Genomic DNA, 26,091 nt, shown 5'->3' with positions numbered 1-26,091 from the left:
TAGTCCTTTAAGAACTCTTCTGAAGAACAAATAAATAATATTTTTAAATTTAAAGAATTCGGTTAGATATTATTTTGAATATAACACAGTAGAGTGTTCAGACTTTGGAAAAAATAAATTGCATATCGTATGAAAGGCAAGTGGCCGTCATGCATTGCGATGCTCATTATGCATGCACTCCATCGCCATTTTAAAGACAAAGGCAGGACAGGCAAAATGGGAAGAAACGATTTTGATCGCAGAACAGAAGGACGATCGCCTATGAAAGGTGGTATGATGAATCCTAACAGAGGTGGTTACATAAACAGAGGAGGGTTTAATAACAGAGGTGGTGGACAAAATCGAGGAGGTCAGCAAAATCGAGGAGGTCCGCCGAGAGGTGGCATGCCGCATCGTGGTGGACCCGGCGGTCGAGGTTCGCATCAGAACAACAGGGGTGGACAACAAAGACCAAGAGGGGGATCACAGTCGGGTAATACTATTACTGTTACTCCAAATAAGAATCTAACACAGATTAAGCAAGAAAAACCTGCTACTCCTCTGCCCGTTAAAGACGAAAAGAAGACTCCTGTGAAGACCGATAACCCAGTAACTCCGACAAATGTGAAATCGGAAAAGACGACTCCGCTTTCACAGAAAACAACTCCACAAGCTCAGAATTTTAAATCGCCTCAACCTCGCCAGCAGCAATCCCAACCACAGCGTTCAACGCCATCACCAAACTCCAGTAACATGCGCCCTCCAAATCAGAAACCTCAAACCCCAACTCAGGCGAGTCCAAGAGGTCAAAATCAGAGTACCCAACAACAGAATACAAAAGACCAACAGAAAGCACAACAGGTACAGAATCAAGGTAAATCAGAGGAACAGAATCAGGGCCAATCTGTACAGAATCAAGGAAGGCCTCAACAAAATCAAGGAAGACCTCAACAAAGTCCAGGAAGATCTCAACTGCAGCAGCAGCAGACTGAAAATAGACAGCAAGGGCAAGAGAGCCGATATCAGAATCAGCGAGACTTCAGAAATAATAGGAGTGCTTCACAGAATCGTCGGGAGAGGAATGAAAACCGTTTTCAGGAAAGGGGCAGCAGAGCAGATGATAGTATGGAAGGTCAAACTAAACCACGAGAGGAGAAGAAATTCACAATGAGGTGCAGACTCTTTGTTGGTAATCTAACTGCCGAAACATCAGAGGAGGAATTCAAGTCCATGTTTGAGCCATTTGGTGAGCTAAGTGAAGTGTACCTTAACCCACAGCGAGGATTTGGATTTTGTCGCCTGGTGAGTGAAAATTAGCTAGCAATGATCTTCCGCTCCAAAATTCTTGTATCCAGTGAAAGTAAGTTTTTTATTTAAAAGAGTCTGCTGTTTTCCACCCTAAAAGCTGATCAGTTGTATGAATAAGACATAACGATATCCAGTACAGCATTCAAACAAGAATTAAGGCAGAGTTGTTTAAAATGTTTGAATGATGTCTGATTTTCATTTGACAGGATTACAGGAGCAATGCTGAGGCAGCAAAAGCTGCATTGGATGGAACTGTCCGAAAGGGTCGTACTCTGAGAGTTAGATTTGCTTCACATGGAGCAGCCTTGAGAGTGAAAAATCTATCACCGGTTGTTTCTAACGAGTTGCTGGAAAGTGCTTTTTCTCAGCTTGGCGAGGTTGAAAGAGCTGTTGTTGTCTGTGATGATAGAGGGAAGTCAACAGGAGAGGGACTTGTTGAATTTGCAAGGAAGCAGGTTGCACTTAGTGCCATGAAGCGCATCAATGATGGGGTCTTCATGCTTACAGCGTAAGTAGGACTGCTAAACCTAGACAGAAATTACCGATATTATATTTTTGGAGTTGAAAATGATCTGTCCCTGATTTATTGATGTCTGATAACTATGTAAAAGTACAGAATTTTTGATAGAAAGGCATACATCTGTTGGGGAGGAGGGGGGGCAGGGGAAAGACATTGTTAAAATGATCTGTTTTGAAGTGTTCGTGTTATCTTATTACAGCGCCCCGCGACCAATCTTTGTTGAACCATTGGAGCAGAAAGATGAAGAGGATGGTTTAGCCGAGAAATTCCTTCCGAAGAATGACCAGTATAGAAAGTAAGTCAATTTAATAACTCTTTTTACAATACTTTTTACATGTATCAGCAGGTGGAATTAAGGAGAAACATTTGTATACATGTACTTTTGCACTAGCTTCTCGCTATATTTTCTCTTTGGATCAGCATCTTTTTTGTGATATGTTGGAAGGAGGACATGTGTAACAAGGACAAAACCATAGAGACGCACTACTTATATCCAGTACGTTAAATATTTATTTCTTTTTGTAGGGAGCGTGAAGTGGAACCACGATTTGCACAGCCTGGATCATTTGAGTTCAGCTTTGCGTCAAAATGGAAACAGATTGTGGAAATGGAGAAGAGTCAACTGGAACAAGTGAAGAGAAATGTCGAGGAGGCTAAATTAAAACTTGAAGGGGAGATGGAGACTGCTCAAATGGAACATCAAGAAGAACTTCTGAGAAAAGGTCAGTGTGTACTTAAGAGCATTTACAGGGTTTAGTAAGAAAACACATGAAGTCAGCCACTAAAGCTGAATTAATAAAGTAGTATTCCAGAAATGTTTTAAAAATGTTTTTAAAATTTTACAGATTATCAACAAAATAAGTAGCAAATAATTGTCAGTACCCAGCGACTCATTTGTTAATGCCATTTCGCCATTTTATAGCTATCTAGAGTGACGTAGCAAAATCTAGGGGCTCCCCTGTAACATTGGTATTAAACAATCTGACAATGAGAAATATTTAAGAAAAAAAAACGCCTGATACCCAACGATAGAGTATCTGCTCTGTTATGTGTTCAAAGAGCCGATGCTTCTTTTAGTCTGGCGCTCGGTCAGAGTGATCATGGACACAAACTGTTGTTTTAGCGGTCCTGCTTCTCCTGCATGGGTGTAAGCATTTGGCCTGGTTGGCTGTACCGACAGGGAATTTTTTGATCATAACAGTATCTTTTGATTGATAACAGACCCTTTCATTCAGATTTTAGGAAGATATCTGACTTTGCTAAGGAAAAATAATGCAGTCACAGTATTTTTCTTCAAGCAAGGACTCTCCCGAAATGGTTTTCTTGCCAGCTCACCCCAACAAGTTACTACAGTATTCTGCCCAACATGTACGCATTGTATCACGGGCAGCCGTTCTCAGTTTCCTGCTCATAAGGGTGCGGTTTAAACTGCATCAGTTTAGAATCCAGTTTATTGCACCAGTATCTGTGTATCTACTATAAGAAACCACACTGTCAATAGAGCTAATCTGTTTTTTTGACCGGACAGCCAATTAACACGTGACGCTACTAGCGCTAGTGATTGGCCCAGTTCGTAAGGGCTTCTACAACATGGCTGCTCGGAGTGAATTGTCCGTCAGTGCCATATCTCCTAACTACTTTATCTCGCCATTCAAAACTTTTACATAGTTTTCTTTGATAGGTTTGTTGTATATCATTTTTTTATGTATGTATAATGGCAAACTTCATGTTCACTTTAAATGTTGGTACAGCGTAAGGAAGATAATCTTACAGCTGTCATGCAGAGCTCCAGAATCGGAGCTTTCAGGTCTGCAGTTTTCCCATGATTGCTTCTTTTTTAAAAGATCACACTGCGGTATGTTTCCTTCAGATCTACTTTAGTTCATGGATGATAATTGAAGGCTTGTTTGTTTGTAAACAGACCTTATGAGGCAACAGGAAGAACTAAGACGTCTGCAGGAAATCCGCCAGCAGTCGGAGCTCAGACGAAGACAAGAAATGGAAATGAGGTAAGATTTACACAGTGGTAATGTTTTGCTGTAGGTGTTGTGGAGTGTGTAAAATTCTTTGGACTAGATTAGCGAGGGAATTAATAACAGGTTATCACTATGAAGCAGATTTGTAAATGTATATATTTGTAAATGTATATAATGTTTAATAAGCTATCCACATACCTCACAGTTATTCCAGTGGTTTCCACATTCTTCTTGACAGGATGAGACAGCAAGAGGATGACGAGCGGCTTCGACAGGATAGACGTCCTGATATGATGATGCGGCGCAACGACAACATGCGACGCCCCTTGGGAGGCGATGCTATGGGTCAGGATGACATAATGATGGGGGTAAAGATGCTGCATTGTATGGTCTAACTCATTAGTTTAGTTGACTTTTCACATGTTTTTCGCAAGTGTTGTTTGCGAATATTTGTACAATGTTCAGTGGTTCCACTTCATCACCACTCTGTGAAGACCAAATTAAAACTAGTGGTTGTGAACGTTAGTCCTTGTTATTCTGCAAAATGTTATGTAGCTTCAGTTTGCATTAGCATGTTATTTGTGTGTAACTCTAAATCACATGAATGACCTGATGGCAGCTGTGGTTTCAATCTCCATTGCAGCAAGGAGGTATCCATGACCTACCTGGAGGCAGTAACCGTGGCAATGCCCCACCCCTCCCCCCGCCCCCTGCACCCCCAGCTAGTATGGGACTGGACCGAGGGCGATCTCAGGTACCTACTTGTAGAAAAGTAGATGTTGTGTTATGAAATAAACAGGCTTTGTTTTGTGGTGATGAAGTTGGTATGTAGTTAACAATTGGAACTTTATTGTTTGGTGACAAGAAAAAAAAAGTGGTAAACCTAATAACTGAATTTACTCTTTCACAGATGTCTGGAGGATTAGGAAATAACTACGGAAACCAAGGCATGGGTGGTCCAGTAGGAATGGGAGGCGACTCTGGGATGGGTGGGCCAGGAGGCCAAATGGTATGTACAGGATTTGGTTCAGGTTTAAATTTATCTGTAGCATGGAATAAATGTGGGCTAAAGCGAGCACATTTGGTTCAGACATTTTCTTGAACAGGCTGCGATGTATATGGATGTATGTCCTGAGAATTCTGGATATTCTCATTCAGTGATTCATTTGCGATCATATTTCTTGATAATTAATGTATTTTTTTTTTTTTTTTTTTTTTTTTTTTTTTTTTTTTTTTTTTTTTTTTTTTTTTTTTTTATTGAAAACTGCTAGTGGGATCTTCCAGTGATCTATGTGCGATCATAAATTTTGTACATGATTCCATAGGACAGATAGGCCAAGTTTGGTGTCTGGAATAATGAGGATAAGTTTCTGAATATGGAAACTCTCATTACATAGAAAACATGTTTTCCTTCATTGAAATCAACATATTGCCTTACAAAGGGCTGTGAGTTTTGCCTGATTTATTTTGAATTGCATAAATTAATATGATAGCTTTTTGTGTTGTACTTCTGTTAAAAACCTTTCAGGAGTGTTCCTGTAGAATACTACGACCATCTAAAAACAGGAAAATAGCTTTTTCAGTTAGATGTGAATTCCAGACTGGTCTATACACTGCACAGTAATGATAAAAAGAAAGAATAGAAAAGTTTTCACGTGTGACGTTCTAGTTCTGAATAGGTCATAAGAAATGAGTACACATGTGAGCTTTGCATATTTTTATGGTGTATTATGTTTTTGTGCGCATGCTCCATATTTTGGAACATCTTATGAGTATGTCCTGTAGAATGTATTACTACCAAATAAACAAAATGGAAGTTAGACTATAGAGAACTCTCTTACCACCAGCCTCAGATCATCATGACCGGTTTGACTGTGGGTTGGGTGCCTTGTAGTACACTGTGTGCGCATTTTAGGTTATCCTGTAGAATTGTTCAAAGGGGTCAATCCCTTTGCTGCCTGGCTCTGTTTCCCTTAGCACCTTTAATTAGAGATATTGTAAACATGATATTTTTTACAGTTCATGGATACATGCTTAATTTCCTTCAGACCTTACCTGCATTCTTGAAACTCTTGTGTTTACTAATAGTGACCATTTTATTGAAATTTATCTAGGATCATCATGGGATGTATTTTGACAATGGTGTGGTAAGTGATCAGTTTGTTTCTTTAATGTTCACTTTACTTTGGGCCAGACACGGGTTACTTTGGCTAGTGGCAGTTTTTGATCTGAAAGTGATTGTACGAGCTGTAGCAAGTCTGGGGATTTCATGGTCTAAATTTGTTAGGTGAAAAATGGAAGTCTTGTTCACTAGAAATCGTGGACATAAAATTGACTGTATTGTTAGAGATCTAGTGTAAATGGAAATCACCGTAACTTACAGAGAATTATTTGGCTTTGGAAAAGGTGAACGTTAGTAATACCTGTAAAGTTAAACCTACCAGTGAAAGAAATTAGTTTTCACTGGAATATACAAGAATTCGCATGACTGATTTTGTCATCGGATGTCAATCTGGAATATAGTGCCCTGGGTGTATCAGTTATACTGGAGCGTAAAAAGAACAAGATTCAGATAACAAAATAGTTGTAGATGCCGTCAGTTGCAGAGGTCAGATGTTGAGACATGGGATTCAGGAAATCCTCAGGCTTGTTTAGTAAACAAGGAATTTTCTGAGGTAGTCAGTGTGAAATCCTTCAGAAGACTTTGAGGAAGGGCTGATCTGTGTACAGCAGGATAGTTCTTGGAAGTTCCTTCCAGATCTGCTGTCCATTACCATGATCTTTTCCATTCTGGGTCAACAAAAAAGTGTTACTAATCTGTATATTGTATACTGTGTACTGACTAACCTTTCATTTCATATCCTGTTATAAATCCCTTCTAGAGCCACCGGTCATTTCATAAGTGGTCATAAAACACAGTGCTCATAGGGTGATGGGATAAGTTAAATATTCATCATGTATTCTAGTTACTCTGGTGGATAAGTCGTGTTATTGCCATCAACATAGTAACAGTAACCAACAGCAAAGACATTACCTTGTGACCAGTTCACAATTGGTATTTAATAGTGCTAATTTTAATCATTTGTGCAAAATCAGCAAGTAGTGTAATTGTTTTTGATATCTGACCTATCTTGTCACTGAAATTCAGTGCTGGTAATGCTCTTTACAGTTAAAAACGTACATGATAAGCATTGTTATACTGCTAAGTAGATGTAAAAACACTGAGCAACTGCTCAATTTAGGACAGCAAATTTTACATATCATGGTTTTCGTGATGTACACTTCCAGAAAGAATGGATGCAGAAAATAGTTTAATAATCTTCTTTGGGATGCTCTTACTGCAAAATTCCGAAGGATTTAAAAGTGTTTTTCCAAGTTCTATAAGAAAAGGACGTCGTTCATGTTCTGACAACAGTTGATGTATTGAGAAGGGCCTACGTTCCTTTATGTAACGACACTAAACTGTAATGTTCTGATGTGCTTAAAGTCCTCAAGAACACATTAAGGATGGTTTATGTTTTCTATTTGTCCAAAATGAAACTAACTTTACAAGTGGACTGCTAATTTGATGCAGCGAGACCTAATGAACTATATAGCTGATGGACTACTTAAGGAATGAAAGCAGCACCTCGCACAACACTTTATCAAACTGATGAAATTTGTGCAGAAAGGGATGTTACTCTGAGACACATATGCTATAAGAATAAGGATGTCGCATTCTGTATTTGGTTGTGGATACAGATTGTTCATAATGGGGTTTATTTGTGATCATAAGGAGAAAGGAATTGTATTGCCTGATCGTGAAGTTGTGCTTCATTGGAATTTGTTTCCAACAGAGGGACATGTATCATAATTCGAGTGATGCAGAATATTAAGATAGAATGCACGATGATTGTAACAAGTATGCTGTGTTTATATTGAATAACGTGCTGGAACAAGAGCCAGGCAGCACATTGTTGTAGTGTTCTAGTGCACGGTCACTGAATGTGCAAGAGGAGGGAGGGGGAATTTTATATGCAAATTACACGTGCAATGTCTGTTTATGATTCTGAATAATTATCTCATTATGCTAAATGCTAACAATGTGCCTTAATTTTCATTTTCCCCCCTCTATGTTCGTGCTGGATCTGCTGCCATTGACTTATCGCTGGATTGATAAAACCTCTTCACCTTGATGAAAACCATGTGTGATACCTAAATATATGACATCTCTATGTGTGTACACTGAAATCCTTGTTGCGAACATTGATGAACTTAATGCTGTTCAAAACTGTCATCAATATGACTACGACAAATATAGCCTCAGTTTGATGGCCCTTCTGGAAATAACTTCGGTAGTGCTGGGGCAGCCTTCCCAGGCCAGGGAAATATGGGCGGTATGGGAGGGGGAATGGGTGGGGTATCCGGACCTGGTAATATGTACAATCAAGGTGGCATGGGTGGAAATCTCGGCCAGCCAGGCATGCGAGGAAATGAGCGTGGAATGGACAGACGACGAGAAGGCGGACCCAGAGAAGATTATGGCGAGATGAAGAGAATGAGGCGTTTCTAATGTGCCATTACCAATGTGTATCTTCCTATATTTAATAAGGGGGAAAATCCCTTAATCATGTGCTTCTTGTGGGTTAATCCAAATTGAATAGATCATGGAAAACCAGATATTCATATGTGAGAACATTCATCATACTTAGAGGATTCCCATGTATACCACTACTCATTTGTATCTTTCTTTCACCATCATTTGAGTGATTTGTTAAACTACGTAATGTTGTTGTCGTTACTTGCTTTTCATTTGGACATTAAGAACATTGGTATATTGGCCAAGAGCTACTGATTGGACCAGTGTTTCACGCGAACCGAAATCACCCCCTATCCTGGTTGGCTTATGTTTATGCGTCTTTGATTAATATTGTAAAATTGTGGGTGTCTATCTTAACTGATGGCCAAATCAGATTTAAACATTGTTATTTAGTCATTGGTGTGTATTTTAGCAAGTGTTTTAAGAATAAATATGTTCAAAGTACTTAAAAAAGAAAAAAAAACTTTGGATTTTTTTGTAGCAGATATTCCTTTATTTGTGCAGGACATTTCCTAGTGGCACAGAGCAAAAAGTTATTTGTGGCTGTAATACAAAATAAGCGCAACGGCCTATTCGCAAAATATATTATAATGTTTAGCCTTGACGATTTTCCATCCATGAAATCATGAAACACATTTTCTTGTTGATTCTGGGCATTATTTCTAATTTCTTGTTCAAGACATGTAGGTGTTGAAAATGCACAATTCCACATGTCCCTCAGTTTATGCATGTTGGTGTTGAATTTTGTCCACAAGGCAAATGTTTCAATGTGACCACCAAAAAAAGGATGAAAACCATCTGGGTATAAAATCAAAGGGAGATACATGTGACTAAGGAAACAACTGCTTCAACTTGGTTTGGCACGAGGACATGATGTAGTGCTCCTTGAATTACAAGGTAGAGATCAGTGACTGACAAAATTGGGGAAGTTGGAGAATGTGACCAACAGGAAATTCTGCATAAGTCTTAAGTCCTTTCTGAATGTAAATGAATTTATAAAGTAACTACGAAGTGACCTTGATTTCCACTCTCCACATTTATCAGTCACTAATTGGTGATGTTGGGAGGTAGGCATTTAACAAAGTTGTGGGAAAAGCGTAAAGGAAGGTGCTGAAGTGTTGCACATGTTTGTTCTGTCCCTGCGAAGTTTAAAAATTAAAATGTTTTATACAAGGGCTAAAGTATTTAGGCATTAGCATTGTATGGTTTAAAATTATTTGCATCCATGTAGATTCTCTGCTGCAGATTTTTGTCTAACCACAATGCCCATGCCTATTGAATAATACTTATGGAATGCAAGGAAGTTCACCTGACAGGACTTAAACACTCGGAAATCCAAGCAACTTGAAAATATATTGAAATAAAAATGTATTCTCAGTCCTGAATTACACTATAAGACATGCTTCATTGCAATGATCAATGTCCTAATGGTTACCAACATTGCTAATGTGGCTGCTGATCCTTTGAAGAAGCTTGTCATTGGATTACTAGTTATGACATAATCTTTGAAAACGTTAAAACCCATTTTAGTAATAAATTCAGTGTATGCCCAAGATCTTCAAAGATCTTTGTTTATGCTTATCCATGGACAAAATGCTAAAGGAAATGAAGTCTTTACTGATCCACTTCTGAATTGAACGAAATGGAATGCGCGAATTTGTCAGTGTTGGGAGTTAGATGATGGCTTTTTTATTCAGATGTTTTGAATCTCGCTAGTTCTGAATGGTGATTGACAGCTTTTGTGTACGCACTTTTATGTGAAAAATACCAACTGGAACAAGCTTAAGGCTACGTATTTAAAGAGCGTTTACTGTGCAAGCTCTTAAGTGGTGCATATGATTACCATGATTTTAATTATGCTGGAAAAAGTTGTTTTTGAAGTGAAAGAGTGTGTGATATTCTCCAGTTGGAAGGAATTATACTGTTAAGTCAACAAACTGTTCGTGAAGCTTTGCATCACTGGACTTCCACAAGAGCTTGCGGTTCAGGTACATGTATAACGTTTTGCAGCAGTCATTGATTTGCGCATAACAAGTGGTGGTAAAACAAAGCACCCAGTTAACTCACATGGTAATGACAGGTCTGTGTCCCACAACTTGAGCATGATCTACCAGTGTATGTGATGCTACTGATATGCTTTAAAAAGGGATGGCTGAGAAAATCACCCAACCTTGATTGCTGCACCCAGACCTTTCGGGAATTTGTCAGGTATCCTGGAGTGGTTAAACCAACTCTGCAACTGGACTTCGCAGTTGATTGTAGGATGTTTTCAAAAAATTTTGGAATTTTTGAAAAAAGCAAAGATCTTCTTGGAAAGAAGTAAAATGTTACATTCTGGCAAGTTTTGATGATTTTGCACCCTGAAATTGATTTTACTCCTCAGGAACCCATTAAAAATATCAGTTCTGCAAAATAATGTTCGCAATAATTGTTAAATGTTGCTGATAGAATCAGCTATTTATCTAATGGCTGGAGACGTTTTATTTAGGCAAAGTCAACACTGCTCTCATCAAAATTGAAGGTCATCCTTTGGAACATCATACTCTAGGATGAACCAAAAATGTCATTGCTGACAGTACTAAGCTATATTTAAATGCAGCAATACATGGATGATTATTAATGTGAAAAGGATGGTGTGACAATTGATTTAAATTAACGTGAAATGCTTCTGTGATGGTGAGTATTTGAGTAGTTTTGTCTCCAGTGCGGAAATCAGTTAAATGTATGCAAGAAAACCTCTTAATATGAAATAACTTCCATTGTGCTGCCCATTAACTTGCATTGCCTGAGCAGCAATTATTAGAGAAAAGAATGGAAGGAAGTCCCGCATTTGCATACTTGCAATGGATGATGTTTTCTGGCTTTATAACAGTGCATTCTTCTGAAGCAGTATTAAGTAATGAATGCAGGAGAGCAAAGTAATACAAAAACTGACCCGAAACAAAGCCATTAGTAGTAGTGATACTACTATCGTAGACGATTTGATTATCACCAGATATGTCGCAAACTTTTTTCTTGGGATAAAGCGGTAATAGAAAGCAACAAGTGTCTGAATACAAGAACTGAAAATGAATAGATTCAGGGTTGCCGTGGTCGTGAAAAAACCTAAATAGACTAAATGTAATTGAAGAATTTTACAAGGTTTAGGGAAGTCCTGAATTTTCATCTTAGAAGTACTGTGGCATTTTTGTAATGTGAACATCATTGGTTGATTTTTTTCCCGCTATATTATTCCAACCTGATGATGAAACATTTGAACTACTTCATGATATTGGTCTTCAGATTTTTTGTGTGTATCAAAAAAGTAATGAATTTTTCCGATTTGAAATATTTAAATTCGTAAATTTTTGTTTTGAAATATCCGTGGCAACCCTGAAGGCAGGCTGCTATAACATTACAAATACATAACGGCTTTACATAAAAGACCTAGAAACATCCTTGCATAAAAGAAAAAGTTGAACATGCTTTTAGCACTTCGTCGTGGGATATCTTCAGTCAGTTTGACACTTGGTTGTAGGAAGTAGGGGTAGGAGCCACAAACTGGCTTATGGCAACATTTGTTTTCTTATTGAATGTAACTTTCGGGGAATCCATGGGTGGGGGTGGGGTTGCTGTGTTGTGCTTATTTTCAGATTTCGGATGTTCCAGCAGAAGAAATATGTGCAGTACTATTGAAGGTCCTCCAGGCAGACACAATGTGTGAACTCGCACAGGGATAGCAATTAGGGAAGAAGTCAGCAGGTTATTTGTCCTGCTTAAGGTGCCTGATAGTTTTTGCAATTTACAGGACAAAAATATCTCTTATGGAAAACGTCAAGCCATTAAATAAACATGCCCTGGAACATGTGGAAAGTCTTTTACCAGAGGCCTGGTATAATTATAAAAATACTTCATTCGTGATTTGAGGGTTCGTTGAACATCTTCATTATTCTTCTGGAATAGAAGGCGATGATGTAGTTGCAAATTGTTGGCGCTTCAAACTCCAATACCCAATTTTCGTACATATTTTTTTGCCAGTCATGTCTTTGCAGGTGAATGGTAATTTCGAAATGTGTTCTTGAAGGTATCAAAAAATTTGTACCCTAAGTATATTCCTAGACCAGTGCATGCCTAATCAAGGGAAATATAATTGTACCGAGTTCTGAAAAAAGTTATGAGAGCAAATTCATGGCTTACTAGAACTTGCTACTGCCGCTGGGCTATGGAACCTGTTTGACCTGGACTCTGTCAAAAAGATGTAAAGTTATATACCTCTGGTATTGTAAAAACCGCTAGTGGTGTTCGCGATTTCTTCCCTTCATCAGTGAGTTGTTACCCCCCAGTTTTCAGACTTAGGTGGTATTGGCAGTCTGAACGTCTGTGCATTTATAGATTAGATTTGCTGAACAAATTAAATAGCTAAAGCTATGTTTTGGGACCCACAGCTATTTTTTGTTAACATAGCAACCAGATGTCCATTTGTCTCTACATTGGTATGCATGTACATTGATTGTCTTATCGTTTACTGAATTCTGTTCTAGCATTTGTTTTAATGCATCTTGATAATAAGCCCAACATAATGGCAAAATCTTCTGCTTCTCTGAAATTGTGCCAGTGGACATATTTCTTTGTAAATTCTGTGGAAATGTAGAGGATAACTCTCCCATCCTATTAAATAAATTGCTTGTAAAGTGTACATGTATATTAGAGGACAAGGCAGCACCTGGCTAAAACGTATTTCAGTCATAAGCAGGATAGTCCAGCTTTCTAAAAAGTATAATGCTTTATTATTTTAATGAGATTTCCCTGAATGACATGTAAAACAAATTGACAGTACTGCACAAATGGCTGGTTTGAGTCCAGGCAGCCATCTTGAAAATTTTATCGACCTTGCTTTCAGGTTGCGTGACCTAAGCTGTGATGTAGCCACAAAAGTACTGCATAAGACATTGTTTACGATTTAGTTATGTATAGCTGAAGGGCTATTTCACAAAGTGTTGTGGGGAGGTCTGTATAATTTACAGGAGACCACATATGTAAAATGAGTTTATTTATAAACCATGTAATATTCAACGATAGTATCCCCGTCTTGGGCCAAATCGCATTCTTCTCCCCAAATGTGTTTTGTCGTTCATTTCATCCGTTTCTAACTAACAAATAGCAGTCAGTGCAAAATGATGCCAAAGGTTTATGGAAAGACGGCATCTCAGCAGACAATGCTTAAAATTAAAAATCTTAGGATTCGATTCTTTTTCTAAATTTATTACCTCTGAAGAATTTAAATTTTGCTCCTGTCTTTCTCGCGTACAAGACAGTATAAAAAACAGGAAAATTATTGAAGGGCCATGTTCAGGCAGAGGTGTTTTCTCTGATATACGAGATAACTAGGTCAGTACTGCTTTCATCTTTGAGGCCTCCGCTACAAAATTGAAGCGTAAAATTCAGCGACAATGGAACGCCTAGACCAGCCTCAGTCGTACTTAGATTTATATCCATTTGTTTGAGAATTGAGCACGAAACTAGTTGTACAACAATTCTATCGTAATTTTGTAATTAACATTTAATTGGGCCAGAACTCACCAGCACAACCCTCCAGAGGTCATGACCTGAACCAGGCATACCCTGGCTGTGTATATGCGGCAAGGCTATTTAAACAGGGTCGCTGAAGCTCCTTGTAAATGATACAGTAGTTGCTGTATCAACAGTTCAGGCAGTGGAAGAAATATTCTTTTAGGTATGTCCAGGTTTCGAGAAAACTATATCACTTTGGTCTTCGTAGCTGAAGGCCACAATTTTTATCTACCAAAGGCTACTGCTTAGACTATTATACAGAAAATACCTTCAACATTGAAGTTACACCACCATGCCCTAGATAATGGAGATGTGCTGAAGCTGTGTAAGACGAAGTTTCATTAAACTTTTACTGGGTTGAATAAAAATCTAAAATGTTTAATGCCAGTTTAAGATACTTTGGATGGTACTCTTTCTTTGGACAAAAACATTAGTCAGGTGCTGTCTTTCACTTTAAAATTTTGCCTTAGTCCTGTGAACTGTTGAAAGTTTGTTAGGACAAGGAAGGAGGTGCAGGTTTCCTTCAAACATAGCTGAATTTCCTTCAAACATAGCTGTATTTACATCCATATTTTACCTGTACACGGTCCTATTAAAAAAAAAACTAATTTCATGCTTGTTGTACACAGTACTGTATTTTATCAAAGATCACAATTTTTCAACAAATGTTTGAAAGCCAAGCAAAGAAATGTTAAAAAAAAAAAATAATAAAAATGGAAGGAAATGTACAGTATATATTTAGCAAAAATTGTCATTGTTCTAAGCATCGGTTATGCGTCAAGGTATGGATGATTTCATTGCTGTGTGTATCATTGTCTGTCCTGTAATTCTTAAAGCTTGGGAATCCAACTGGAAATCTCTAATTAAACCATTTGTGCAAGGTCTCAACTTTCAAGTTTTAAAATCTAGCTTTTCACTATTTCGATCTTTGCATTTATTGCCCTTAGTATGTACAATATGTGATGTCATTTGTGAAAATGCTAATTTTCAATTGCAGAGTAGTGCAAGATGGCATGTAACTGGTAAATATGAACATGGATTCTAATGGCCCTTTTGATGTGTGACAATATGAGAAAGAGTTGCTGGTTCAAAAAAAAAAAAGAAAAAACAAAGAATTGACAGCCTTGAATAAGGGTTAAGCATTGGTTTGAATTTGTGCAGCTTAATGTCCTTTCCAGCGAAAGGGAAGTACCATCAGATCAACAATGTGGAGTTTTAGATGTGCTGTTAATTGTAAATTATGTTTGACCTTCAAAACAGTAATATTTGCGGGAAATTCATGCAAGGGGAAATCAAGCTTCAAGAGAAAGTTTCACAGGTTATCAGAAAGTTTCACAGGTTATCAGATGAACTCCTGTGCATGTGTTGGTCTTAACCTTTACTTGAAGGAAATACAGGTTGAGAAGCAGGATTTCACATTACATGAACTATCCAGTAATATTTCTTTGTAATGTCACATTTTCTATTGCAGGTATCACCATTTGGCAAAAATAAGTGACATTTTTAGTGAGGCTATGATAAGATACTAATTCAGCTTTACTTATTTGTCTCTGTTCAGAAATAGAATTTATATGCATAGTGATTTTTTATTATCTATGTAAGGCCATTCATTATAAATTATTATTTTTCTGATGTTAGGATTAAAGTACATACCCTCATTTTTCTCATTTTTGGGACCGATAAGTAGTGCTGCAAGCAAAGAACTACATTTCTCCCCCAGTTTTTTTTTTTGAAAATTAGACATAAATATTTTCTTAAGATGGACTAACCATGTGGAAAAAAGAGAAATTGAATGTTCCTGCCAGAATTGTGTATATTGGTTAAAAAGATCAGACCAAGTGACCCAAAATTAAGGTACAGAAGGAAGACTTTTATTCAGATATATATAGTCGTATATGCAGAGGTTTATCTGAAATATTTGGCCTTGACTTCCCTCTTTTTTCTTTTTTTTGCCCGCCAATCTTACCACCCCCACCCACACCCCCGAATGTCTTCAAGTGTGGCCAGTAATGCACAGGATCCAAGGCACCCATATAACGAGAAGTTACAGGTTCTTAAATGGCCTGGTCAATTCTAGGCTTGCCTGATGACCACTACAAAGTTTGAGGACACCCTCTCAAGCTGCTGATTTTTTTTTTTTCTTTCTCTCCAAAATGTTATATTTTTTGTGTGTGTTTGTAACTAGATCAGTGCATGGAAAGAGTAATAAAGCAAAAATAATTTGGGCAAGTTTTAGTTTTCCAGAATGAAGACAATTTTTAATGCTAAGAGAACTATTGTGGATCCAATGTTTGTCGCATGCTTAAACAGTAATATTTCTGATTGTCAAGCACACGATTTTGTAAGAAATCTCACTCACATGAAACATCCCTGCTTGCTTTTGGATGCAACATTATGTTTAGATTCCAACTTGCAACGGAAAATGTCTGAATTTGCTGAAGGTAAAAAGAAAAACATTTTTTTCTGACCGTTTTGTGGAGTGCTGACCTCAAAGATAGCAGTGTTTCATATGCATGAATTTGACAATGCTGCTGACTGGAAAATGGCCACAACTTCATTTATTTCCTCTTCATAATATTAATGCTTCATTATAACAAATGATTTGATATCATCAATGTTGCTCCCACATTTTTGTTGCACATAGTTGTTGCACACCTGCAAAAGTTGCTTCGAAGAAACCCTGTACATGTATCTTCATAGTTCACATAGAAACATTTGTTTCCCAGCAGCATTCCAAAGAGAGACAACTAAAAACTGGTAATGATGCTCGCACTGAGTATCAACAGTTAGTTGAAAAATTAAACTTTTGATAAAATTTTTACCAAAAGGTGTTGCAGCATGTACCACACACCTGCTGCATGTTGACCTTTGACACACGCCTAATGTGATATTGTCTAATTTAACTTTTTTACTGAAATTCCAAGGAAATCCTGCATCCTGGGCTTGGGCTGAGAATTTAAAGGTTCCTGCATTGTTCTGATCAGTGGGGCCGACCAAAGTGAAAATGAGGTTGGCAGTGCTCAGAAAGGATTGTCATTGACCACAGAACTTTTAACAATAAACGTCAAACATGAGGAATTTTGTCAGTACCCTGCTAAAATGTTGTTGGTTTACCACTGGATTCTTCCATGTTTTGTTTACTGGCAGCCATGGTAAAAGTGAAAATTTCTGCCATTGGTAAGAATCTAATTGATAAATAATATTGCACATTAATGTGGACATTTCATTAATATCTCAAAGGAGATCAAAATGAACATGCATCTGGTTATTCAAGTCCAGGTTATGTCTGCCCCCCCCCCCCCCTTTCTTGTTTTGCTCTAGCACTACTCCTGAAATCAGAGTTTTAATGTGCAATATTCTTTATTATGAAAGTTCTCCACTTATCACTGATACTTCTTGGTGCAAGTTAAAAGTTGGGTTGCTTAATTCCTGGGAGACATGGTGGACGAACTGAAGAACATATTAATTTGTGTGAAAGGTAGAGAAAAATTTCCCTTGTTCAACTTCATTTTTCTGTTGATCATTTGATGGATCCATGTTATGTTAAATGCCAAAGGTTGAAAGTTTTAAAGATGTTCAGGTAGTGGTTGGCTTAAATCAGAGGTTGATCAAGTTTGAAATCCATTCACAACATTACTTCACGTATGCATGTAATTTATAACAGTTCTGCTTAATGGTGCCTGTAATCTGCAAGTTCAAGAAGAAGGCCCAACTATGAAATATAATAATGCTGGACAGGGCTACGCATCAAGCATGGAACTGCTTATATCGATTTAGAATGATTGGGATGTTTTTGCAAAGCAGGTAATTCTGAGTACAAAGTTCCAGAAGGTTTAGATAGAAAGCAAAGTACATGTATCTGTAGTTCACTGGTATTGACGTGTGTAAGTAAATGGAGTTCAAACATCAACTATATTCTACATAAAGGTGAACATCATATTTGTAATCATCCATTTGGTGGACTGATGGCTATACAAGGTACTGGCAAAGACTGCAAACCAGATGAAAATAAATAACACAAAAACACTGAAAATGTTCGAAGGTTCGACCATTTCCAGGTTTGCCATCTGTGAATATGACCTTCAGAGCTCTGCTTAAAGTGCCAGGTGCATAGGTACATGTTTTACTAGGATTGAGCTCTTTGTAGCTGTGCAATGAAGGTCCAGTGAAAATGGAAAACATGCATGTGCATATGTAATAATACCAGAAATTGAAATTTATTGTATAGCCCACAAAAAGCATATTTTTTTTCTCCTAGTATTTATGGAATCCAGCTAACACATCTTCAAAAAAACAAGTGTAGTAGTTTGTTGTTTTTGTTCTGTGTAAAATTCCACATAATGTGCATTAACTTGATAACAGTTCATATTACTTCAACTTAAAAACATGGAATTTGGTTTGGTTATAATATACATGCATGTATATATGTCATTGCATATACTGGTGTAGTTATTTTAACATCATAATACATGTAATAATCAGTTCTATTTCAGATTTGTTTTTTTGCTCTTTGTGGACAACCTGTGATCTGGCCCTGGTAAATTGAGATAGAAAGAATTTACAGGCTTCACTGATGAAAGGCTTTACTTCAAAGCTCAACAGTTGTCCACGTTCTTGCTCTGTACCTCATGTAAGCTAAATTTCGTCAAATGTCGAAGAATGTGAGGATAGGATTTAATGCTGGCTGAAAGTCATGTTGTAAATATTGCTAGTGATTGGTTTTAAAGATAATTTACCTGGTACAAATGCTAGAAAGTACATGCGCTGTTGTTTTAGTGTTTTGGCTTAAGGGCTTGATATCAATAAAATTTTAGTGCAATCCTTAAGGCCGGGTTTTCAAATGGCACAGTTCATAACAAGCACTCCGGTTCATCTTATACTCTCAGCATAAACCATGGATTGGATTCAAGCTCTGAAAGAATTAAGTTCTTGATCCTAAGCAGTCCCGTTGTGCACCAGGCTGTATGTATAAATGTGAAAAGGCAGTAATCAGATGCTGCTGATGAAAACGCCTCTGTGCAAAAAGTTCTTGTCACATAACCATTAAAAAGTCAGCGGAACAAAGAAGTAGGCTTTAGTACAAAAGTTATTTAAGCCTGCTATACTTTCTAGTATAGAAAGTATAGTATTTTTGTTGGTATATAGACATGTATGATAATAGTTAACTTTCCCTGTTTGATCATGAAAAGCTTCAGACCTACTCCAAACCAAGATTAGATTATAGTTTCTCCAAGAAAATGTTACTTCTGTTTGTTAAATTAATCAGAACTTGGGTTTCCTAAAAGTCCAAGGTGCCGTTTGGGATATTTCTGTAAGGTTGGCTGAAGTTCACAAACCAGTCTGATCTGTGCCGAAATTTACATGTAATTATCATCCAATTCTAAATGGTTTGGGATTCTTTTTTTGTTGGATTTGGAAAAGGTTTTTTTTGCAGGTTCACACCGTGATGAAGGAAAAAACAAGCGTGACTCATGCATAAGTTTTCCACATTTAGAATGGCTGGTTTGCAAATAGAAGATGCTCCTCGGCTCCCCCAGAGTGTACTAGGCACCACTGCTGCTTTTGTTTCATCTGCCATTCTATCTATTTCTGCTATGTATTAAAATAAAGTGATCCCTGATACAAGTGCTGAAAAATTCACTTTGAGGTGCAGGAAAAAAGAAAAGTTGGGTTTGGAAGATTTATACCCAGATTTCTATTTGCTATTTGTATTCATCTGTGGTTAATTTCGGTAAACATGGTACATGTATTTCATTGTTTACTCCAAAGTTGTAGTAATGTACGTAGAATTTTGTCTGGTTTACACTCAAGCTTAACTTCAAAACCTACTCAAGGCATTCGTGAAATGTGCAGATTTCCTTCAGAAAAAAAAGAGAGCACTTAAGCTCTTGTGCTGGACAAAACTGTTTAACTGAAAGTGCTCAGCAAAACGTAATTGTATATGGGAATACGCCCCATTTGCTTCACATGTTTGAGTAAGTGTATGTACGTGTTGATGATAAATCCGTGGCGTCAAGGTCATGAACCTGTTTCAAAGTACTGGATTTCTGAAAATCGCAGTAGTCATTAGGATCTCTTACATAACACAATAACATGTGATGATTCTTTGTTAATATGTTGATTTGGTTTGGAATGTTGAGTAAATTATTCATCTATAAACCTGATAGAAGGAAGAACAAAAATTCTTTTAATGTAGTGAAACACTGGGCAGATATTTCTGTGATGAACGTCAAAAAATGGGCAACTGGTACCCGTTGGCTTGTTTAAAGCTGAAACTTTCGGAAATGCAACATAAAATTTCAGTGAGAGATTTTCTTCATGTTAGGCTTTAATGTTCACTACCAATTTTTGTTCATGTGACCAATATGTTATTGCCAGTTTCTGACAGCTGCCTGTAGTCACCATTTTTAACCGCTTCATCCGTCAGATTTTAAATAGGTCTAAAACCGACTGTTTTGCAAAACAACAATTTGCTGTGTGAAGCCAAGGAGATGGGCCAGTCCCAGGTTGCATGCGAACAAGCGAAGTTTATTTTCTGCCACGCTGCGTAATGTGGAAAAGTGATTCCTTGATAGTGTTGGCTAAGGTTATAACAAGCAAAACTTGTACTATTAATTCGAGTGTCTTTCGTTATTTTTTATTTATGTATTTTTTTTTGTTTGGGTCACCTTGTATTTATACTCTAACAGATTTCCTATTAGCACCAGTGTGAGAATTCAGACACATGCAGGAAATATTTTCCACCTCAAAACTGCATACCTGGACAATGACAACAGGACATCACTTTTGGATGACGTGAACATAAAAATATGTTGTCCTATACAATGTAAGTGTACCACTAACCAACAAATGTAGTTAAAACTATCATATCAAGCCCTTGGAAGGGTGGCATTGGTGTATATAACTTCCTTATGAGATCCAAAAATAGGACAGTGGTTTTAGATTTTGTCTTCTCTTCATTACCCATTTGGTCAAATCAGATTGTTGCACCAAAAAAATTCCATTACGGTTTATATGCAGAGTATGCCTAGGAGAAAATGGGTAAACTTCCCCTTTAAGCTCATACTGCCTCCAGTAGCCCCTTGGCAATAAAATCTGGTTGTGCCACTATACACAAAATACTAATGATAAATGATTTGCTAGATTATACCATGGGAGAGCATGTATATAAACCAGTATGTCTTTTGCCGATGCATTGTATGAAGCGAACTGGAGCTTTTGTGAATATTGAGGCAATGAGCTGCATAGATCAGGTATTTTCCTGGATAATATTCACTATTTCACAGTGTTCAATTGTGCACACATGATTCTCGTTTAAAATAGTGACCTTTTTTTTTTTTTTTTTCTCTCCTCTCATTCAAGAAAATAATACTGCAAATAATAGTAGTGAAATTAGTTTCCATGATGAAACATGCGTTTCACCTACCAAGATAACCCCCAAATTAGGCAAAAGTTACTAAGAAATGACGAAATTTTAGGTCAAATACAGTATGGGTTAATACACATTTTAGTATTTAAAGCACTAAAATTTCACGAAGTAATAATTAATACCTCTCCCAAAATTGATAATGCTTCACCTGTCTTGAAATATTTTAATCTTTAAGTCCATAATAAATGCCAACAATACATTTAGAATTAGATTACATAGGAACTTTGAACTGGAATAGTACCTTTCAACAAGTACAGACTTTGGCAGAGATACTGTAGAACTTCCTGTGAAAGAGCAGTTTAATATCTGATAAGGCTGAAATCACACTAACTGTGCAACACAAGAAGTGGAATGTTCCCTCCTGATTTTAGATTATTTGCGCTTAATAAGTACCCTCAACGTTGAACATTGTAAAGATGCTGTGTCCTCAGCCCTCTTAGTATTGGCAGCAGTGTTCCAGTAAGTATGCCAATTGGAGGTCCGCAAGCAGAAGGTATGTATGGTAATCCAACTTTTGTCCCTGGTGTTTTGTGTTAAAAATGTATGTGTACACACACTTAAAACGGAATAATATGTTTTCATGCTGATCCGCTTTAAGCTGTTCTCATGTATGTGTCTAGTGCTAAATGGGCACACAGTTTTATAATAGCTTATTTCATGTTGTGAATGATGGCTCTTTGAGGAACATGACTGATGCATTACTTGAATGCTAATTATTATTGAATAGTCAGTCTTTTGTCACTCTAAAAATAAGGTCGTAGGTGGATTTGTTACAATTCTGCTATACTCGATGGTTACTTGTTAAGTGAAACAAGCCATGTGGCTGTACAATTTAAATCTAGTGCATCATGTCTCATTCCACTGTATAATGTATCGGCTGTTTGAAAAGTATGTATTACTGGATTTACACCTATAGTGGACAGCAAGTGGCATTTGTCAGTGTGTGAAGCACCTCCACTGTGAGGAGTATGGAAGTAGCTGAAAATTGGTCTTTGAATCCTTGATAGGGAGTGGGGAATGATACCGTTAATACAAAGTGGTCAACAGCAGATTTTTAACCTTTAACATATTGCAGGAATCTGTTTTATAAATCTAGACTTTGATAACAATCAAGCTGAGGTAGATATTGCTAGAAATAGCACATTTTAACATTGCAGTTCGATCACTGTGTATTTGGAATACACTGTCAACGTGTTGATGATCACTCAGATGCAACAGTGTTACTGGTGGATGGCTGGGCTTGCAAATTTTGTACTATGCCATTGACTGCATATTTTCAGGCTACATGCACAATAATCAGTGAAATTTCTGGTTGACCAAAATGTTTTGTAAAGAACGTTACAGTGTCGAATCATTGTAAAGACAGTTTCCCCGATATAAATGAATTCTGGACTAGAAGGTATTTGCTGGGTAAATGATATAAACATCACATTTGTAAGGAAAGTCCATATGGACAGATACACATTGTAGCTGGCCAATTTGTGTGTCTTGTGCATCACCCTTCAGTTTTAAAACCAGCTTAATTTACTTAATGTTCTATTGTGTACCATGTTACGAACCTGGTCAAGTGTAAACTTGTTAGAATCTCTCCCACATTTGAATAATATTTTTTCTCAAGTGCTTCTTGCTCAAGCCAAATGATATATTCCAACGGAGGAAATCTTTCCCTCTTTCTGCAATTTGTGTAGGATTTTTCAGTAACAGTTCTCTCCAGAAGTGAATACTTACATTTTGTGCACAAAAAGTGCCATTCATGAATAGGCGTCCTTCCATGAAATCCTGTGATGCTTTTTAATTTGTTTGAATCACAATGAATATATTTTATGTGTCATGAACATGTATAATTAATGAACCATGACGAGCAAAGATTTTGATCTTATTTTTTGTCGTATTTCCAATTAATTATTCCTTTTTTTTCGCAGAGTGCAGTTTCCGTGGAATCTGTCCTAAGAAATATCACTCTTATAGTGGTACACCTTACCACTGATCAAGCAATCTAAATGATCAAAATGTGTTTGTATATTATGTGATTGTTACTAACAGACACTGCATAACTTTTCCAGTGCTTATAATTTTCTGCATTCTTTTATCAGGTTCTTGTGTTTGGCTGAAACTTGCTGTGTTGATCCCTCGTTGAGAAGAACTAAGTTTGGTAAGATAAGTTTTAGCTCTCCAATACAAAGTATAGCTCCTGTAGCTCATACATGGATTGAAGGGGTTTGTTTTTTGGTTTTTTTGTTTGTTTTTTTTTATTTAGCACTTTTATATTGGGCTGTCACACATGAATTGAAAGTTAGGCTCTTGAAAGTTGCTCCTGTTTTAAAGTGAACATAAAGTCTGTCACTATACATACATACATAGAAAAAATGATATAGGGCAGTTTTTACACAAAAGTATGTAAAAAAAAAATCTATGTTTTGAAAGCCGAGAAGATGAAGCTCAGTATAGGAGATATGGCAGCCATGTTGTAGAAGCCCATATGAACTTGGCCAATCACTAGAGCCGAAAACGTCACATGATAATTGGCTGTCGTGTCAACAAGCCTATTTGGATTGTCAGTTTGGTTTCTTATCATGGACAGACAGATATCGATGCAGTAAATAGGACTTTGCAGTTTAAGTGTTAAACTGATGCATTTTGGACAACACGTTTATGAGCAGGGAACTGAAAATGGCTGCCTTTGTCACAATGGGTACATATTGGGCAGGAGGTAGCAGGCAGCAGTAACTTGTCAAGGTGAGCTAGCAGGAAAACCGCCTCGGGAGAGTCGCTGCTTGAAGAAAAATATTGTGATTGGGCATTATTTTTCCTTAACAAAATCAAGTTTACTACAAAGCTATATCTTCGCAAAATCTGAACGAAATGGTCTGTTATCAATCGGAAGGTCCTGCTAGGCTAGGTAAATTGCCTGAAGTCAGTACAACCAGCTAGGCCAAATGCTTAAACCCACCCATTCTTTTAATGCCTTATCTGTTTTTTGATGTGTATGAGGAATTGGGGCCTGCTGTAAAGTGTATAGGTTGGAGAAATTGTGCAAACAGTTCTAATAAATCATTGAAGTTCATATAAAATTATTTCTGGGTAGTAAAAGTACCATTTACTGTTACACATTCAAGGCTACATGTTTCTTTGTTCAAGTCAACTTTCTAACCAATGCGTTTTTTTTTTTTTTTTTCAGACGAATAATACTCTGTGTTTCCAGGTCATTTCGTTGCCACACCATTCTGATGCTCGACCATTGACCGCAGGTACATTGAGCATTGCTGCCATAATAAATCGTATCTGTAGTTTACCAGCAACCTGCGGATGGTCGTGGCCTCCCCCCCCCCCCCCCCCCCCAAAGGTTCTGCCTAGTTTACTCCCACCATAATTCTGCCCGCCTTCGTGTAAGTAAACTATCCTTGAACACGATATAAAACAGCAAGTGAATAAATTGTGCATCTGAAAGTTGAAATTTTTGACATTTATCTCATGTTAACTGAATTCAAATTTCGGCAGCCAAAAATAAGCTCTTAAATGTTTTTTTAAATTTTGATGGCCGTGTGAAATCAGCCGGTTTGCTGATGATTATTATTTGCCCATTATTGGTTGTGATTTACAGAAGCCTACTTCAAAGCTGGAGGTCCTTGATTTTGATGAGGAAGGTTGTCGTTGCAGCCATTGGATGTTCCGAAAACTGAGCCAGTCGTTGACTTGCAGCATTGGTGAATTGGAGGCAGGAAATAATAATCCATTGATAGGGTAGGACAAACAGCCCTTCAAAGTGTTTTTATTGAATATCAAGATGTTATTTGGTTTGTATTGCTGAAGAAAAGACTGAAATATTGTATGTAGCACTTCATCTCGTATTGAAGTGATGGAAAGGAGTATTTAGAAATTCGAATCCTTATGAAGTGCCTCCTGTAAAGGATGTGCTTTTAAATTTTTTTGAAAGTTCGTGTATCAGGTAGCTTTTTCAGTCTATAAGGATGTTAACAAAATATTGCTAATGATCTCAGGAGTAAATTTGACCAATTTTTTTAGTGAACTGTGATATGGTAACAGAACATCAATCGGCCCTGAGAAACGAATCCGTTTTTTCCTGTTCAGTTTGTACAGATGTGAAATGCCTACAACCTTGTGTTTTCTGCAGATCATCTTAGTGTCGAGAAGTGTGAAGAGATGTGAGAAAATCCATCTTGGAAGACTTTACCGGAAGCCAAGGATCCATTGAAACTGGCGACACATTTTGCTCTTGCAGTTTTCTGTATGAATTCTGACCATTAAACTCTAATTTGTTTTTACTGTGTACAAAGGTGTTGTCGAATTAAATTTAAATTAACACGTTGTTCAGATAGGGTTATGATGTCCTCCATGGCGTGCTAGGTACTCTTTAGGTAGTCCTTTCATGACAAAGTGTGTGTAAGAGGAGGGGGGGTGCTATTGGCAGTTATTCATTGAAAAAAATTATGGTCGTTTAGGGTACATCATTATTCAAGCCAACTGTTCAACGTACAGCTTTGACATTTTGAGGACAGCAAAGGTGGCTAAAAGACTTCCTGGTTAGTGAGTGAATGAGTGCTGATCTGCATTGCAAATAGAGCAATAGGATTGGTGTCCGTATGCTGTGGACTTGGCGATTGTCTAGCTTTGGCATGACGTTTCAGTGATGTAGAAGGCAAAGCTGCATCGATTTGAACACCTGGGAGTCTATGCCAAAGCATTTCAGAGCTTATCTTGGAGTACCAAAAATTTAAGGGTTTAGATTTTG

At 37.4% G+C, this 26,091-nt stretch overlaps 1 protein-coding gene and 1 long non-coding RNA gene across 7 annotated transcripts; both read left to right on the top strand.

Annotated features, from left to right (window-relative positions):
* The first annotated feature begins 190 nt into the window (after positions 1-190).
* LOC135473905 (paraspeckle component 1-like) lies at positions 191-24,589 on the top strand. 6 transcript variants are annotated; one of them, XM_064753875.1, is made up of 11 exons: positions 191-1,281; positions 1,494-1,795; positions 2,007-2,102; positions 2,333-2,529; positions 3,729-3,816; positions 4,022-4,151; positions 4,427-4,537; positions 4,694-4,792; positions 5,898-5,930; positions 23,435-23,493; positions 24,520-24,589. In XM_064753875.1, the coding sequence occupies exons 1-10, from the start codon at positions 217-219 to the stop codon at positions 23,450-23,452; spliced, it is 2,139 nt and encodes a 712-aa protein (XP_064609945.1). In that variant the 5' UTR covers positions 191-216; the 3' UTR covers positions 23,453-23,493; positions 24,520-24,589. The 6 variants fall into 6 exon arrangements, with proteins under 6 accessions (XP_064609945.1, XP_064609955.1, XP_064609912.1 ...); XM_064753885.1 differs by lacking the exon at positions 5,898-5,930; XM_064753842.1 differs by lacking the exons at positions 23,435-23,493; positions 24,520-24,589 and adding an exon at positions 8,084-9,496.
* Positions 24,590-24,702: 113 nt separating this feature from the next.
* Positions 24,703-25,636, top strand: LOC135461932 (uncharacterized). The gene is made up of 2 exons (XR_010443411.1): positions 24,703-25,082; positions 25,474-25,636. It is a non-coding gene; the product is annotated as an uncharacterized LOC135461932 (long non-coding RNA).
* Positions 25,637-26,091: the final 455 nt, after the last annotated feature.

Source organism: Liolophura sinensis, chromosome 1, assembly GCF_032854445.1.
Source record: "Liolophura sinensis isolate JHLJ2023 chromosome 1, CUHK_Ljap_v2, whole genome shotgun sequence".
In the NCBI taxonomy this organism is placed as follows: domain Eukaryota; kingdom Metazoa; phylum Mollusca; class Polyplacophora; order Chitonida; family Chitonidae; genus Liolophura; species Liolophura sinensis.
This window is presented reverse-complemented; position numbering and strand designations above follow the sequence as displayed.